Raw genomic sequence first — 17,537 nt, 5'->3', positions numbered from 1 at the left:
CAGGTCTCTTGCCCCCAAACAAATGCTCTCCCCACGTGTATCAGGGTAACATTAGCTGCCACAACAAATAAACCCCCAAGTTTTCAGGGTTCAACACAACAGTGCCTTATTTCTTGCTTATTAGATAATAATCTAATGCAGGTGTGCTCGATCAGCACTTGTCCTCCGTGTGGAGATTCAGAAACACAGGTTCCTTCCATCTTGTGGCTCCACTGTCTACAGTACTTCTTGACCATTTTTATGTTACGTATTCCTCTGAGACGCTAGTGAAAGCTAATTTTTTTCACCAGGAATACACACATGCACATCCACACAAAATCTGGCACACTTTCAAGGGGCTCATAGACCCCATGCAGTCATCTATAGAATTCCTATGAGTCCACAGGCCCAGGTGAAAACCTGCTGCATGGGGCCTTAGAGACCTCATGTCCCCTGTTAGATGGGGAAGAAAGCACAGAAAAGGCACAGCTACTTCTTAAGGCCCTGGCATTGGCGTGGAATGCACTGCTTCCATGCCCAGCCGTTGGCAAAAACCATCTGACCCAACTGAGGTGCAGAAGGAAGCGGAAACGTACTTATGGGGACACTTCCATGTTGTCCTCAAGTTTTGGAGGACAGCTCGCTCTGGCACACAGAAGCACCTCTTTGCACAATGGTTAGAGTGTGTCTTACAAAGATGCTTTTAAAGCTTAATCCTCTTGTGGGCTGTTCCCTCCTACCTTCCAGCCTTACTCAATGCTGTTTCTTTCTCCTTCCTTCTTTCCTCTCCAAATTCAGCCCATTGTCTTGGAGCCTTGTTGGGGACCTACCTCCTCCAGGACACTTTCTCTGACCATCTCCATCAAGTCATCTCTGGCCCCTTTGAGCTCATAGCACCCACCCTTCCTTTAGTCTTGCCTTGTGGAAGCTCTTGTTCGTTATCACAGGTCTGATTTTCTGTCCCACTAGGCTGTGTTTCCCGCAGACCCCCAGCATGTCTGATCTGACTCCCTGTGTCCTTGCCACTCAGCTCACAGCCCTCAGTAACCCCTAGAGAGTGGACGGTGCATGTCCGTTCATGCATGGGATCCTCAGGGCAGCAGGACAGGGCAGTGATGCTGACCTGCCTGGACTGATGAGGAAATGAAGGCTCCTAGAGTAGAGGCAAGTGCCCCAGACCCACAGACCATGGCAGGGTTTGACCTTGGTTCCGGGTCTTTCAACTCCAAATCTAATGCCTACTCTATCCCAGGGATGACTGCAGCACCTTCAGTAGCAGAGACAGGTCCAGCTCCAGGGCTGCTACTCCGGGGGCTGTGAGCAACAGTAGATCCCTCAGCACCGAGCAGTGCCTGGCGCCCAGTAGGTGCTCTGTAGATGTGTGTGGTGGGTGGATTTACCAATGGAGGTGAGAAAAGCTTCTGCTCCCTGCCTCCCATCCCCTAGCATTAATGATTTTTACTCTTCCCCTGACATCCAACCACTCCCTAATATCATGGGGGAGATTTAGGATAACAAAGAGACAGCCATAGTGAAAGGAGACACAGGTGCAGTCAATGCTGAACTCAGAGGCAGTCATGACCGTAAAAAAGTTCAGGCTCCAGGAGAGAGGTGTCGGCTTGAGCCGAGCATGGGCAAGTGTGTCCACTTCTGCCCTGGATGATGGGCTCCCTGCGCTCCGAATTCATTATTCGGCTGCAGACACCAGGGCACTTCAGTTTCCCTTAATTAATTAAAAGATCACATAATAATCATTCTCTGATTTAATGTTCAGGAGGCTCTGGCGAAGGCTGGGGATGAGGAAATTTATTATAGGAGGCTGTTCACTGTCAACTGGTTTGCTCCTTCTTATTAATCTCGCCTGCATCGTCCACCTCTGGAGGAACGGAGAGGGCAATGTTTTTTAAAGACATGGGATTAATTTCACCCTAAAACTTGAAGAAAAAAATCCATTTTGACTAAAAACTACCCTTTCTTGTTTAAGGTGGAAAGTGGATACCTTTGGGATTGAACACTAGCTTTTGGATTATCTTCCTCAAGCCTAGTTATAACCCAGTTGACAATAGAAGACTGAGATTCAGGCCCACCTCTTATAGCATCAGGTCCAACCTCTTCTGATGGCAGTTAGGGGTGTGGCCCCAAACTACCCCATTACCTGCCACTAGAGCTCTCAGCCACAACTGGTCACTACTCCCCATGCACAAACTACACTGCACTTCTCCACCCCTGCTCCTTTTACGTGCTACTTCCCTAGCCTGGAATCTCCCACATCACTCCAATCCCCAGCTCAGATGGCTCTCTTCTTCCAGGAAGTCTTCCTTGATCTCCCCCTACTCTGATCACAAAGCAGACACCTTGTGCTGTGTGGCAGGATGGCAACCTTGTCCCACGCATCCCCACTCAAGTCTCACCTGAGTGCAGGGCCCAGGTCCCACATACCTTCATATTGCCAGTGTCTGCACCCTCTGGCCTCTGGAGAATGCTATTCCGTGTGCATGTGGGGTAACAGAGGGCAGATCTAGGTGAATGAATTAAATAGTAGAATGCCTATACAGTGGGAGACACCAGTTCAGAGGGAGTTAGAAGGATCAGGCTGGCAGTAGATGATTAGTTAGGGCTGGTTAAAAATTGCAAGTAGGGTGACCAGGTACGACAGTAACCACAGCTCAGGTGTGAGAGGTAAGGACAATTCGGATGACAGTAGTTGATGTGGGCAAGCAAAAGAAGGGCAAGATGCATAACGGATGATGGAGAAGTATCAGTAGGACCTGGACCCACCTACAGCAGCGTTCTAAGGACAGAGACCACAAAGACTGTCCCTAAAAACATTTATTTTCAGAGTGCAGGGGTCCTGTGACATCATCACATCTATGAAAATAGGGTAGAAAACATAGGCTCTGAGGGCATCATGTTTCCAAATGATAAAAGCCACAGCGCACATTCGCTTAGCCTCTGAGAGGCCTTGGGGCTCTCCCAGGTGAAGAGTCTTTAGGTTGGAAGAATCATGCTAACCTGCCTTTTTGGTTTTGGTGAAAACTTCAGACAGTGTAACATTTATTATTATTATTTTTTGTACATCATTACGATGCTACACCCAGCCTCCTGCAGGCTTGATGCTCAGCCGTGTCACCCCGGGGCTCCACCTACCCTGCTCGTTGGGTCCACATCCAGCTCTCCAGATTTGACTGGGCAAGTTTGAGGTGATTCAACTGATTTCACTGAATGTGCTTATTAGCAGATGCGTGATGTTCTACTGCCTTCTCTACAGTTCCCTATTCCTCTGACATGGTTTCACTAAGTCTCTTCCCAAGCCATCTCCCAACCACTCAAATCACAGAGGAATTAACTGCAGACTTGGATACGGAAATCACTGCCGTGGGGTTTGGGGGAGCCTAGTAGGGCGGGGACGCGAGCAGATCCCCTGGAAGGCCCAACCTCCAGCAGACAAGGACAGCTTCCCTTTTGATCAGGTTCAATTTTGACTTTATTTGAAGAAGGGGTTCCAATGTTTTTAAAGTTTGAAAACCACCCATCTAGTTTCGTTCCCTTATTCAAATGAGGAATCGAGGTCCAGAAAGTGAAGGGGACTTTCTCAGGGTCACCCAGAAAGATAGGGGTGAATTCCCAAATGGACCTCATGTTTCTGGATTCCTGGGTCACCCTCCTGCTATGTACGTCAGGGTGATGCCACCCCAGCATTTCAGATGTGGAACAGCCAGGCTTAAAGGCAGAAAATACAATTCCAGAAAGGACTCCAAAATGCAATGCCCAGTGTGAGTGGCTTGAGAGTGAGATGGACCTTAAGGAGAATCCCTGAAACCTGTGGAAATGGCAGCATCTTCCTTTCCATAGTTACGAGATTTTTCTGAGAAGCAGCACCATGGAGTGGAAAGGGTGCCAAAGAGGACCAGATGCCCTCAGCTCCTGTCCTTCTCAGAGGCTTTCAGGCCTCAGGCAAGCGCTTTACTCTCAGAGCCTGGTTTTCTTCATCTGTAAAGGGGGAGGGACATTAATGCTTATCCTGCCTGCCGTCCCAGAGATGGGAAGTGACCACAGACAGGACAGTGAAATTTAACAACTATCCATATGTGAGATCCCAATTCTGATTTTAAAAAATTTTAGTCACCTAGGGGGTCTATTTTTTTAGGCCAGATATTAAATATTCTCCTTTTTTCTTTCTTGATTAAAAGAAAAGAAAGAAAGCTTTATTTCTGGTTAAGGTCAAAACATCTCTAAGTAAAATGTATTCTACTACACTCTAATTCCACAGCCCAGAGAGAGCAGTTAACCCCATTTTTACAATTTGATGTCCAAAAGCCAGGTCTCCACTGCCAGCTTGGTTAGAGAATGCTGTGCTTGTTAATAAGTGGACATCTTGGTCCCCAGATGCCCAGCCAAGGGGCCCCTGAGTCTGGTTAAGTGTTCCATCTAGGACTAAGTCTCTTTAAAATGGGAAAGCAGCAGGAATAACAGCTGTCCACACCTTCATATGAAGCAATGGCATTTGTTTTTGAGGGAATATTATTTTTAAAAGAATGCTAAGACTATACTTCCCATATTTTTTCTGTAGGACCATCTTACTCCAGGATGGCAGTGTTTGAAGGGACATGGGTAACATCCAGTCCAAATACCACATTCACAGCTGAAGAGAACAAGGCTCAGAGAGGGAGGGACCTACCCAGTTCACACAGCAAAGTTAGAGAGGTCAGGCAGAGGACAGCAGGACCCTCCCCCCTCTTCCTACAACACATACTAAGTCACTAATCAGCCCTAGACAGATGAGGTAAAGAGTCACAGCTGACACACACCTCGGTCCAGCCCTTTAGAATTACAAAGATACCTAAGGTGACCTTCCCTTGGAGGGAGAAGTTAAAAAAAGAATTCTCACAGAGCTATTCATTTCAGAAGTATAAAAAGGCTACATGCAGTCTGTTTTCCCAATGTTTGCCCTGCTAAAAACTACATCTGCATACGAATCTAGTTTGCATCTAATTTTTAAAAACATACGAAAGTGGTTATCTACAAACACAGTTCTTCCAATTCTTCACAAAGCAAACAAGATCCATGACTTGACTTTTCCATCATCCTGTAATCAATGTTTCTAAGACCCTAGAAGAAAAGAGGGAAAAGAATTAGAGAAAGAAAGCCTGCTCTGTCGTAGTCAACTATGTGTTAGATGGAAGGTGGGGGAAATGCTGCTAACTTTAAATCTCTCCCCAACCAGGGGTGGTGCCGGTGGGAGCAGAGACGCCTGTGGGGGTCTAGGAAATACATGTAAGGCCAATGGATGGGAGGCAGATTCCAGCTTAATGTGCGGAAAAACTTTCAACTATTGGAAAAATCCACAGATGGTTGTTTGGTGGTAGTGAGCTCTGTGTCCCTGGAGGTATGCAAGCAATAGCCGGCCAATTCTGCATGTTGTAGAGGGAACTCACGGACTGGGCTGTGGCAATGGTATTAAAATTCCATGGCTCTTTGTGACCCCTTTGAAAACTCATTTATAGTAGACTATATTCATACCCTGGTATCATTTCTGTTTTTAAAATATAAATATATGTACTTATAAATTATACATATATTTAAAACATGAAACATACATACACACATATGTACATACAGAAGTATACATACAAGTGTACAGGACAAAAAGTCTCGATACTTGACTTTTTGATACATATATATAACTATACACATATATAAAAAACTAAAACTTAAGTATCAGGAGGGCAACTTTAAGAGCCATCTCCTCACTGAATTCCTATTTGACGATTTTACACCTTACATTTTCCTCCCTGTTTCTAGAAGCTCTAACTACTTGCAGAGCTACAGACAAGGAAGAACCTGGGAATAGACCCAGGAAGCTCAGACTGTCTTCTTTGCGGGCGTGTTTTCACCTGGGTGCTGTCATAGTGACCACGTCTGCTCTCTTAGCACCCTCACTGGGCGGACTTGGAGAAATAGAAAAAAATAGGTGGTCTTTTTCACCTGACGGACACCCATAACACTCACAGCTCTTGACTTTGCATCCTAGTGGGAAGCCCAGTGTGATACGTGTGTAGAACATACCACAGAGTCTACCTGCCAATTTCGTAATATGTTCCTACTCTTGGTTTGCATTTCTCTGGTTTCCTTGATTCATGTATTTTTCTTCTTATTTATTATGCATCTTATGACTCATCTCAATCTCCCGTGACACAGGTGTACAAATACTGCAGATGACTTGGAACATGCACATTACCCCCTCACATGTGGTCATCTGGACCTGGGAAGCGGGCGGCTCTGTACTGGCTCCGATCCACCACGGTGACTGTGCCGTGCGACTGGGCCTCCCCAACCGCGTTGGCTGAATGGCACTGGTACACCCCCTCGTCTTCCTTCCTCAGAGGGTTGATCTAGAAGTTAAACAGGCAAGTTTGTACAGTCATATATGGCATAGCAAAATTACTTATTTAGTTCTTAATGATTCTGAACACTTACTCCTTTTCAAAATAAGACAGAGCTCACCCTCTATTTCTCTTCTTGCCTTGGCTGCCGAGAAAGAGTTAAACTTCCTTCTCAGTACCCTCTCTATCCTGGCTCTCATTTTAATGTTTCCTCTGCATTTCTGCCTTTTACTGTGAGCTACCTGGTCCTTTTATTGAAGGTGATAGGTATAGATTCCAAGGAAAATACTGCAAACTAAAAGAACAAAACCCTACTGACCACAGAATAGCCCTCAAATGCTCCCAACGGATGCAGCCTTTTCAAAATAACACCAGAGACAACCTTCCCCCACCTCTCCTTGTAATAAAAGGAGGGGAATATGCTTGATGTGAAAAAGCCGTGGACCCAACTGCATTCTGAGTCTCTGAGCTGGGTGGAGAAGTTGCCCACGCTGGCCGAGATGGGGGTGGAATGAGGAGGACACCCTCAAGGGCCTGTCTCACGCCCCTGCAGAGGAGATCCACAGTAGCTCCCTCCTCTCTTGCTTTCTCTCGTCGTAACAGCTTCTCTCAACTGTGAGTCACTACAGACTGGAGAGGGTTTGTGCACCCGTCTCATTTTGATCCCATGGTGGCTGAAGGCGGAGCATCGTTACCCTCACATTACAGGAGACTCGCAGGTAAGTCACAGACTGTTAGGGTCACTGGACATGGTCTAGTCCAAGGCCCTCTTTTTATGGTTGTGGACGCTGAAGCTCTGAGAGGTAGGGTAACTAGCCCCACTCGGGCCCCCATCTCGTCACTCCATCGCCCTTTTAAACACAGGGCGTTCCCTCTTCTCAGCCAAACTGCCGCACGGGGCATAGAAGAGCCCTGTAGGAGGATGTGAATCTGCCATCTTCCATCTTTATCAGCCGTGTGGTCTCAGGCAAGTGTATTAGCTTCCTATGGCTGCTGTTGCAAATGACCACACGTTTAATGGCTTAAGACAACACAAATTTATTATCTACAGTTCTTGAGGTCAGAAGTCCGAATGGGTCTCAGTGGGCTAAACCCAAGGTATCAGCGGGGTTGCCTTCTTTCTAGAAGCCCTAAGAGAAGCATTCTAGAGGCTGCCTGCAGTCCTTGGCCTGTGGCCCCCTCTTGCATCTTCAAAGCCAGCAACAGTAGTTCATGTCTTCTGACACTGCCATCTCTCTGGCTCTCTCTCCTGCCTCCCTCTTCCACGTTTAAAGGACTCCTGTGATTATATCGGGTCCACCCAGATAACCCAGGATAACTTTATTAAAGTCAGCTGATTAACAACTTTAATTCCATCCTTTTTCCCCTCTTGCCACACAACATACCATATCCACCAGTTCCAAGGATTAGCACATAGACATCTTTCCGGGGCCATAATTCTGCCTACCTCTGAAGATCACTTCTGCTCTCAGGGGTTATACTACCTGCCCTGCTTTCCTCTCAGTTACTGTAGGGTCCAAGGAGAAATGGATCAGAGTATTTGAAAGGTGTAACATGTTATAGAAATATAAAAGGTGCTTTATAAGGGCCAGTCAATAATAGCCAATAATCCTAAACAAATGAGATACTCACCAAAACCCAGGCCGTGGCCGCGTGGTCAGAAGGGCCCCCTTGCACCTGGACAGCTATATTGATGTGGTCCCCAGGCAGGTCCTTCAGCACCTGAGTGCCCTCAGGAGACCGTGTGACCTACAGAGGACAGAAAAACCAGGAGTGATTTAGAAAAAGCATTTCTGGATAAGGACCACCCCACAGACACCCTCGTTGTCTTCACCTTCCTGCTGACTTGAAGGCTGACCCTAGTATCTCTTATTCCTATTAAATGCCAGTTTCTTCCTAAGCCTGAACGTACGTACAGACAGTGCCCCCTGCTGGACAGCGAAGATGTAGACACCACCACTATCAGAATCTCATTGCCTTTCTCAGGGCTGTTGAGATAAGGAGACAACATATGCCAGTCTCTCAAAAACTGAACTGCAGAAAGATCTAGTTTTGGAATAGGATTGGGTCATTTGCCACCAGCCAAGTCTTTCTAAAACCCAGATCCAGTGAAGGAAGCTCTAACTTCATCTCAGCTGACCTAGGCTAGATAAACAGCAGAACTTCCTGGACAGCTAAGTGGCAGAGGGAGCAAATGGCAACACCCCTTCTCTGGGGAGAGGTTTGGGGTAAAAGTTTTGAGGCATAAATCTGGAGGCAGAGGGGTGGAACATAATTTTTTTTTTAATCCTCCAATTCACATATAAACACACACACACCCTTAAAAAACATTTATACACCCCACCCCACCCCCAAACACACACACACAGAGAAGTTCTTGGATATAAATACCTTCCTCCATGTGACAACTGGGGCAGGCACAGCTCTCACCTCACAGGACAGGGACGCCTGTGCCCCGGTGACATTGTGAACACTCCGGGGTGGAGTGATGACCACAGGAGCTGGGAGAAGAAGACAAGGGAAGACAGCCTTGACCCTGATCAAGCCCCCCACATCTAAGATACCCTGCCTGCAGAGAGCATGTTGGGGCAGATGAGAGCTCCCCACAGAAAGGACACACTCATAGGCAAGGAATCGTAGAAGAGAGAGTTTTCTTAGACCTGGAAGGATGCCTACTTGTTTCCTCCTACATTGCCTTTGTTCTACCAACAGGAAAACAGGGATCCAGAGAGGAAAGGCGACTTCTCAAAGTCGCCCAGCATGTCTGTCTGTGGTCTCATCACACTCCCTCCCAGGATCCCTTCCAGGACCCCAGCTGCCATCTGCTTACAGCTCAACTACACTGACAGTGCGCCAGGCTCCGGGAGGGGCTGGTGTCACTTCACCCGAGGCAGAGTCTTCTACCAGATGGGCTTTTCTCCTTCCGCATGGAGGGCATTTCAAAGAATAACGCCATGCAGAACAGCTGCCCTCACCCCCTGCTGAGACCCCCTGCGGTTCAAGATGCTCATTTGCATATCACAGGCTCCACACACCTCCCCATCCTCGAGGATAAAACTGCAGGCACGGACACCGAGCCTCGCTGCGCTGCGTGGAGAAAGGTAAATCAGGGAATCCGGCAATGTGGTGCTAGGCTGCCAGCACGCTACAGGAAGGACGGGGCGGGTGTGGGCTCGCTGGGCGGGACAGGAGAGCATGTAGCATTTGAGTTAGACACTCTTAGCTGATACTCCACACTCTGCCCTTCTCCCTGTGCCTGGCATCTGCTCTGCTCACACTGGAACTAAAAGAATCAGGTCCAACTGCCTCAGCTTTCAGGCCCTCCGCTCGGCCCTCAGCGTACCTGCCTGCCCTGCCCTGCCCTGCCTTCCCTCTACGTGGAGTGCGCCCCCAGCTCCCCATCCTGAGGGCCTGGGGGTGTGTCCTAGTCCAGGACCAGGGCGTCTGCCCGCTTTGACTGACTGAAACCCAGCCTGCCTTGCAGTGCAGTTGCTTCATCTCGTCTCACAGACCCACCCTCGCAGCTGGGCCCGTGGGGTCTTGGGCGAGGCGCAGTGTGGAGGCTTGGTGAGGAGTATGCTCTCTGCTCAGGTCTGCTGTCTGTAAGATGGGGATAATACCCCCTGCTTCACAGTGCTGTTGAGCTGATCTTACCACGTGATGAGTGTGAAACTGAGGGTTTGAGTTAACACAATATGCAAGTGGGGGGCAGGGGAGGCCTGTTAAACAGATGACTCCGCGAAGAAAGGCATGACAAAAGAGCAAACACATTCACCCTTGGGCCATCAAAATGCAGAGTTCACGACTCTTGGGGCTTCACCTGGGGACTCGGACATCCCTGCAGCCCTCCACAGGCCAGCCTTGGAGAGGGAAAGGGCCCTGGCCCACCTAGGTGGGGCTGCAGTGAAAAAGGAGAACAAAGGGAGAGAGACAGAAGGCTGGAGCAAGAGCATGGAGGGAAGGAGTGAAGGGGCGCAGAAATGAGACTGGCCTGACCCCTCCAGACAGACTGGGAGGCAGACCCTGTCAAACTGGTGCCAAAAAATCTCTGGGAAAGTGTCTTAGAGCTATGGAGTCTCAAACTGGAGGGGCCCAACTCCCCAAGAGCATGTGCCTATCTGTGACGGGCTCATCTAGTCTTCACTTGCATGCCCCCAGTGATGGAGAGCTCACTACCTATGAAGCCAGGTCCTTCCGTCCTTGGCTCTGCTGGTTAGAAACCTTGTTCTCACCTGGAGCTAAAACTCACCTCCTGTAACTCCCACCTATTAATCTCAGGGCTGCCCTCAGGAGCCCCACAGCACCTTGGGTGCCTCAAATGGCTTCCAGTGAGTTGAATACAGACCCTGCCCTCCTTACCCCCAGGCTGCTTTCTTCCCCCTCAGCCTGATCAGCTCACTCCTTCAGCTGTGACCAACTGAACGCCCTCCAAGCACCACACCGCTACCCACAGCCCCGAGTGTAGCCAGTCCCCTGAATGGACTAAGGTTCTAGGCTTCTAACATTGCCCAACGTGACCCAGCCACCTGCTGACTGCTACAAAGAACCACAGCACTGCTGCTCTCTGGCAGAGCCCCATCTGCAATGGATGACAAAGAAAGTCTAATTTATTCACAACCCCCTGCCAGCATTACTTCCTTTGGAGCCCAAACCAGTCGTCAAATGGCTCGCCGTGGGAACAATCAGACCTGCATCTTATTCCAAAGCCCTCAGTAGATTCCAAAGGGACACTCAATCAACATGCTTTACTTTCTTTCATGTAGAGTCATAAATTTTAAATGAGATTTCATCAATCCCTTTCAGGCCTAAATGAATAAGCCAGTAAATCACATTTCATCTTTCTCTCTCTTTGCATTTCCCCCTTTTTCCATAACTACAATTAAGAAAGACCATCTTGGAAATACTGCCTTTGCCACTAATTTCAAGGCAGAAAATAGCACTTCTTTTCCAAAAGAGCCCCCTGCTTTTGGTGATAAAGTGATGTTCAAATTTTGATTTCTTTTTAAATGTACATACAGTACATTCATTCCCTCTAGTGTACAGTTCTAAGTTTTGACAAATGCATACGCCGTGTAACCACCACCATACCCAAGATATAGCATTGTTCAGTTATCTTGAAAATTGTCCTCATGTTGCTTAATCTGTTTTTAATTTTAACATCTGATTTTAAATTTAAAATATTTTTATCCATAATAGCTCTTTACAATCAGTCATCATTATCATGATAGTATTAATGGTAATAATACCACCCTTCTGCTTACAGGCTTAAGCCATTCGATCCTTCCAGCAATCTCCCCAGCTGCCAGATGGGGGAGCTAGCCAGGGTTACCCAGCCTTAAACAGCTGGGTGAGGCTATGAGCCCAGCGGTCTAGCTCTGAGCTCTGTCCTACACCATCCTGCCTTCTCCTGAAATGACAGGGAGTTCCATGTCTGCCACTCCTTTCATCCTCACACCAGCCCTGTGAAGTAGGTGCTTTTAGCCCCACTTTACAGATGAGAAATCCAAGGCTCAGAAAAGTGAAGCACCTGGAGGAGTGAAGATGCAAACCCAGGCACGCTGATTCCATTAATCCCACATGGATTTTTAAAGTGAAACATTTGTTAGCCATATGGACTCCATTCCAGAATAAGAAAGAGTTCCTTAGGGATTGTGTTGGGGGCCCCCAAGATAAGTCCCAGGATCAATGATTTGCTACAAGGACTCACAGGACTCGGCACAGTTTACTCACAGCTGGGATTTATTACAACAAACAGAGACAAAGCAACTCAGCAGAGGGAAAAGAGGCTCATGGGGCAAAGACCCGGGAAGCCAGGAGCACACTTTGAGGAGCCTCTCCCAGTGGAGTCACACAGGACGTGCCTAATTCCCCAGCAACGACTTGTGACAACACGTGTGGCGTGCCCTCTACTAGGGAAGCTCACTAGACATTCAGTGCCCAGGGTTTTTATTGGGGTCCAGTCCCCCAGCCTCTGCCTCCTACGTACCAAAATTCCAGACTCCCAGAAGTAAAGCAGGTGTGCAGCATAAACCATGCTGTTTGTACAGTGAGCTACTCTTATCAGTTCTGGAAACGGTGGGAAGCCTCCCCACATCCAAATTCTCAGACACCAGCCAAGGGTCAGCCTCGCCAGCAGGGCTTTCTAAGGATAACAGCCTCAGGCCTGCTATGTTTACTCTTTTCTGCACAGAAATGAAACTCTCCATAATCACCCCAGGGAACAGCTCTTGTGAAGATACCATTAAATGGGCAATGTGTCCTTAACCCTGGCAGGACATTCCCAGTCTTACTGTCCCCAAGGGCTCATTCGAGTGTGGCGCTGGGGTCCTCCACATATGACTACCACAGGCAGGTTCAATCCTGTCTCTGCCACACTCCAGTTTCTTCTTTAAAATGGGCACAGGAGTCCATTCTCTCCCCTGTGCCCTCTACACAGGCTGTTGTGAGGACAGTAAAAAGACCTCTTGCCAACTGTAAAAGGCTTCCACGGAGGGACCTGAGGACTCGGCAGGTTGTGCCACCCCAAAGGGTGGTCTCCTTGAAGATGCCCTGCCTGCTCAGGACCCTTTACTGACCTCTGGTGAGTGGGCCTACCGGTCGGGCCCCGCCTGAAGGCTCCAGAGGCCGTGGCCCAGAGCCCTCACTCTGGCGAGCCCGGGGCGCAGCCTCTCACCTTGCTGCTGCCCGAGCTGCCACGCTCCTGGAAGAGCCAGGGCTCTCCTTTCTACCTGCCTTTGGCAAGAGTCATGTGGCTTTCAGGAGGGAGGATGGTGTCTGGTCAGCCCGGTCTGTGAATGTGCCAGCTTTGTCTCCCTAGTTCTTCCTTGCTAAACACTCGTTTCCTTCTGCTTGTGTCAGCAACAGCCCTGGAAATGCTAGGCTGGCACAAACCTACCCATCAGGTAACAGAATAGTCACCCAGGTGGGCACTGGGGGTGGGCCAAATAGCACCAAGGGAAACTCAAATGCCCGGGGGCCTGGTTGCTAACCATTGGGCAAGCTGCTAACAATTTCCTCCTTATCTGCAAATGAGGGTAATGACTGTGGCCCTACATCCTCCGGGGTGAAGGGAGAGAATGAATGTGACTGTGTTATTAACCGTGTGGATCTATACAAATGAAAGGGATCGATATTGCTAAGTGTGTGGGGATCTGTCCCCCCACCCTGTCAACTGAGTGTCTTTGATGGCTGGAATGAAAGATCTTCCTTAATGCCTCTGAGATTTCTTTAAAGTTAATGGCGCTTGGGAAGGAAAGAATATCAGAAGTCATCCACCAGGAACCCATCTGCTCGTATGAAAAAAGCACACAACCAAAGACTTTAATAATCAACACACTGAACAGCCCTGATAATTTATGCTAATAGTCAATGTGAGGATGTGGAACCAGAAACAGCTTAATCCGGCTCCCTGCAGCCTATGCCTCAAGCCCCCTCCCTCGGCATGAAAGGCTTTTGAACACGAGGCCCCCCCTTCTTTGTCCCTCTCACAAAGTGGTATTCGCTGCCTCTCCTGGTTACCTGGTAACACACGCCTTGCACAGACTGAGGTTTCTAAGTGCAGCTGGAATTTCAACCGAGGCGAATTTTCTAAGATTTTGGATCTCAAGAGCTCACTGAAGCTTCAGGGGCTCAGTGCCCCCACGGGCACTGGCACGGGACCCCATTCCTATTTAGTGCAGCATTCAAAACACGACCTCAACCTGCTTTCTGCAGGATCCCAACCTCCTCCCAATGCTAGCAAACAGTCAGGTTGCATACCTGGAACAAAGCAGCCTTTTATTTTATTTCATTTATTTTTGGCTGCGTGGCATGCAGGATCTTAGTTCCCCGAACAGGGATTGAACCCGTGCCCCCTGCAGTGGAAGCTTGGAGTCCTAACCACTGGACCACCAGGGAATTCCCCCAAAGCAGCCTTTTAAAGTAATGATAACAATTACAGTACTGTTACTGATAATAACAGTAACAACAACGCCATGCCACCTTACTGTTGAGAAATGGAACTAATAACTCAGTACAGAATGAAGTGTCACCCTGCAGCATGGCACTCAAGGCCTGCAATAAGCCTGCCCCAGACTACTCTGGGTATCATCTCCTCTGCCAACCATCCCACTGGGTACTGCCCACGGGTCCACTGTTCACACTCGCCCCAGGATCTCCTTCCTCCTTGTATTCGTTCATGCTGTGCCTCCCCATCCCCCCTTCTCAACCCAGGAATTTTCTACCCATCCTTCAAGGCTCCTCTCAGGTGCCTCCCCTTCTGTGAAGCTATACCTGTTCCTCTCAGGAGCCATCACCTGGTGCTAAACAGAGGAACCAGCAACAAGCCTTGGGGGAAAAAAGGAAGGTGGATTCAGACTGAGAAGCCCTGAAGATTCAAGGGTAGCCAATTTGCAGCACCTTCCAGAGTGCTAGAGGTGCATGGCCCCATCTGAAAACAGCCAGGAAAACTCAGGCTGGAGCTCCACCTCAGCTGGGAACTAGTTATGTGGCTCCAGGGAATTCTCTTCTGTCTGCCTCAGTTTGCCCTTCCATTAAATGGGAGTGAGACCTGGCCAGGGTAGTTGTAAAAATCAAGGAAGAAGATGGAATGCAAAAGTGATTTCCAACAGCAAAGAATTATTCTTATGTGGGAACATAGTGGGTCTTCAATATATGTGTGTTGATCAAAGGATTACTCTCATTAATAGCATTTTGGGGCATTTCAGAGAGTAGGGGGAAAGGTCAGAATTTAAGCCTGAAAACTGTTTCCAAATGCCCCTCAGAGGCATGGGTAAGAACACTTCCCACACTGCGGGAGCCTAATATTTACAGAGGCCTCATTCCCTTAAAGTCAGGTGCTTGCTTGTTTGAAGGCACAGGTGAGGACTGAGGAGGGGTGATTTTATTACCAATATTGAAGCAGAACAGCTGCTGCTCTGACAGTCTGTTTCCCTTCAAGCAAGGTCCCCAGGGGCATTGTTAAAAAGTGCTCCTGCCAAGTCATCTGGATAAAGGATGGCTTGAGGGCAGCACAGAATGAGGTGCTGCCCCGTGGCTAGAAAAGATCCCCTGTCCACTTGCATGGCCCCATCTGAAAACAGCCAGGAAAACTCAGGCTGGAGCTCCACCTCAGCTGGGAACTAGTTATGTGGCTCCAGGGAATTCTCTTCTGTCTGCCTCAGTTTGCCCTTCTATTAAATGGGAGTGAGACCTGGCCAGGGTAGTTGTAAAAATCAAGGAAGAAGATGGAATGCAAAAGTGATTTCCAACAGCAAAGAATTATTCTTATGTGGGAACATAGTGGGTCTTCAATATATGTGTGTTGATCAAAGGATTACTCTCATTAATAGCATTTTGGGGCATTTCAGAGAGTAGGGGGAAAGGTCAGAATTTAAGCCTGAAAACTGTTTCCAAATGCCCCTCAGAGGCATGGGTAAGAACACTTCCCACACTGCGGGAGCCTAATATTTACAGAGGCCTCATTCCCTTAAAGTCAGGTGCTTGCTTGTTTGAAGGCACAGGTGAGGACTGAGGAGGGGTGATTTTATTACCAATATTGAAGCAGAACAGCTGCTGCTCTGACAGTCTGTTTCCCTTCAAGCAAGGTCCCCAGGGGCATTGTTAAAAAGTGCTCCTGCCAAGTCATCTGGATAAAGGATGGCTTGAGGGCAGCACAGAATGAGGTGCTGCCTTCCGTGGCTGGAAAAGATCCCCCGTCCATACCTTCGTGCTTCACCAGGACACAAGGGCAGGGGGGCCACACAAACATTTCAGGATAAAACGAGATGGGAAAACAGTGCCGGGGTCTGGATAGTGGCTGATGACACAATCGCTGGTAGGGAAGGAGAGCAAAATTCTGGGGAGGCCTGACGCCTGTCACTAATGGGATCATTAAGAGCAGCTTCTGAATTGCCTCTGTTTGGCCCCATGAACATCTTTACTCCCAGGGCCTGTGCCTGAGGTGGGCTCAGAGCCCACAGATCGGAGTGGAGGAGCTGTCACATTTACTTGTCATTTGGTAATTTTCAATGAATTAGGGGTATGGGGCTTCCATCTGCCATCTGGCCACACTCTGGTAACCATGGCAACCGCCACCTGCCTGACTTAACACTATCAAGTCCTGTCCTGAAACAGTACTGAATAGGGTGCTGGGGACCCAGAAGCTAGCCAGGCTTTACAGATCACCCTGGATGAGTCCCTTGCCCCATGGGCCTCAGTTTCCTCTGCATAACAGCAGATTTGGTCTAAATGCCTTCAAGGCAGCTGTCTCTTAGGAACAGAAGACCAGCCCAGGGAGGAATCATCTGAGACCATCAGCACCGGTTAGAGTCTGGGGACCTGGTCAGCATTTCTCATGTCTCCTGCATGTGAAGTGAAAGTGTTACCTGTCTGGAAACAAAGAGACCTGCCTGTGAATTAACTGCTGAGGAAAGCAGATTGTAAAAGCGGGTGACAGGAACGAGAAGAAAGGAGACAGGACTGTTTAAATGCCACAGGGCAGAAACAAAGGTTTGAAGTGGAGGAACCTCTACAGTGGCTCCACAGGGGCTGATACAGCCCCTGGAAGGAACCAGCCCAAGGCTGCAGCCAGGGAAACACCAGCCAGCTCTCTCCTCCACTGGGAGCCCCAACCAGGAACAGCCAGCGGTGACTTTCCTGTGCTTCGGGGGCTGCCTCAGACCCCCCAGTGGGCAGCACATTATTTCCAAGTTTCCAGGGACAGGGGCCTTCTTGCTTCATCTCCAGTAGGAACACCCTGCTCCCCAAACTCCCAGTCTCCTGGAGGCAAACATGCCAGGCCTGGAAATAACTGTACCAGCAATTACTTAAGTACCAAAAGGGACAGCAGGCTCATCAAAATTACGACCAGCTCGGTGGCTGGTGTCTCCATGGGTTTGGTAAGGAAGGGTACAGGTTGTGGATTCCTGTTCCGGCCTCCTTAAGTAACTGGCCAGGTAAGGAAAAACTGACCCGAGGGAAAACTGAGGCCCGTGCAGTGCTGTCCATCGCGGCGCACGGGGTGATCCTTCACCCCACAGCCCAGGGGGTCGGGGTCCCTCTTTCTTTACCCGCCCCAGCAGTGCAGGGCAGAAGCCAGACTCACCAAATTCGCAGGGTCCGTCCCGCGCCTTGTGCAGGTGGCCGGGGTGCGCGCGCGGCACCTGCCGGGCGCGCAGGCGCAGCGCGCAAACGCTG

General features: G+C 49.0%; 1 protein-coding gene across 1 annotated transcript in view; it reads right to left on the bottom strand.

Moving 5' to 3' along the window:
* Positions 1–6,221: 6,221 nt before the first annotated feature.
* IGFBPL1 (insulin like growth factor binding protein like 1) overlaps positions 6,222–17,537 on the bottom strand; it is an 11,554-nt gene continuing 238 nt past the window's right edge. The window contains 4 exon segments of the mRNA XM_024734381.1: positions 6,222–6,371; positions 7,995–8,111; positions 8,754–8,863; positions 17,446–17,537. The exon segment at positions 17,446–17,537 is cut by the window's right edge and continues 55 nt beyond it. Of these exon segments, the coding sequence (XP_024590149.1) occupies positions 6,222–6,371; positions 7,995–8,111; positions 8,754–8,863; positions 17,446–17,537 (469 nt within the window).

The sequence above is a fragment of the Neophocaena asiaeorientalis genome, unplaced genomic scaffold (assembly GCF_003031525.2).
Source record: "Neophocaena asiaeorientalis asiaeorientalis breed wild unplaced genomic scaffold, Neophocaena_asiaeorientalis_V1.1 scaffold192, whole genome shotgun sequence".
Classification (NCBI taxonomy): Eukaryota; Metazoa; Chordata; class Mammalia; order Artiodactyla; family Phocoenidae; genus Neophocaena; species Neophocaena asiaeorientalis.
Note: the sequence above shows the minus strand (reverse complement) of the source record. Positions and strands in the feature narration are given on the sequence as shown.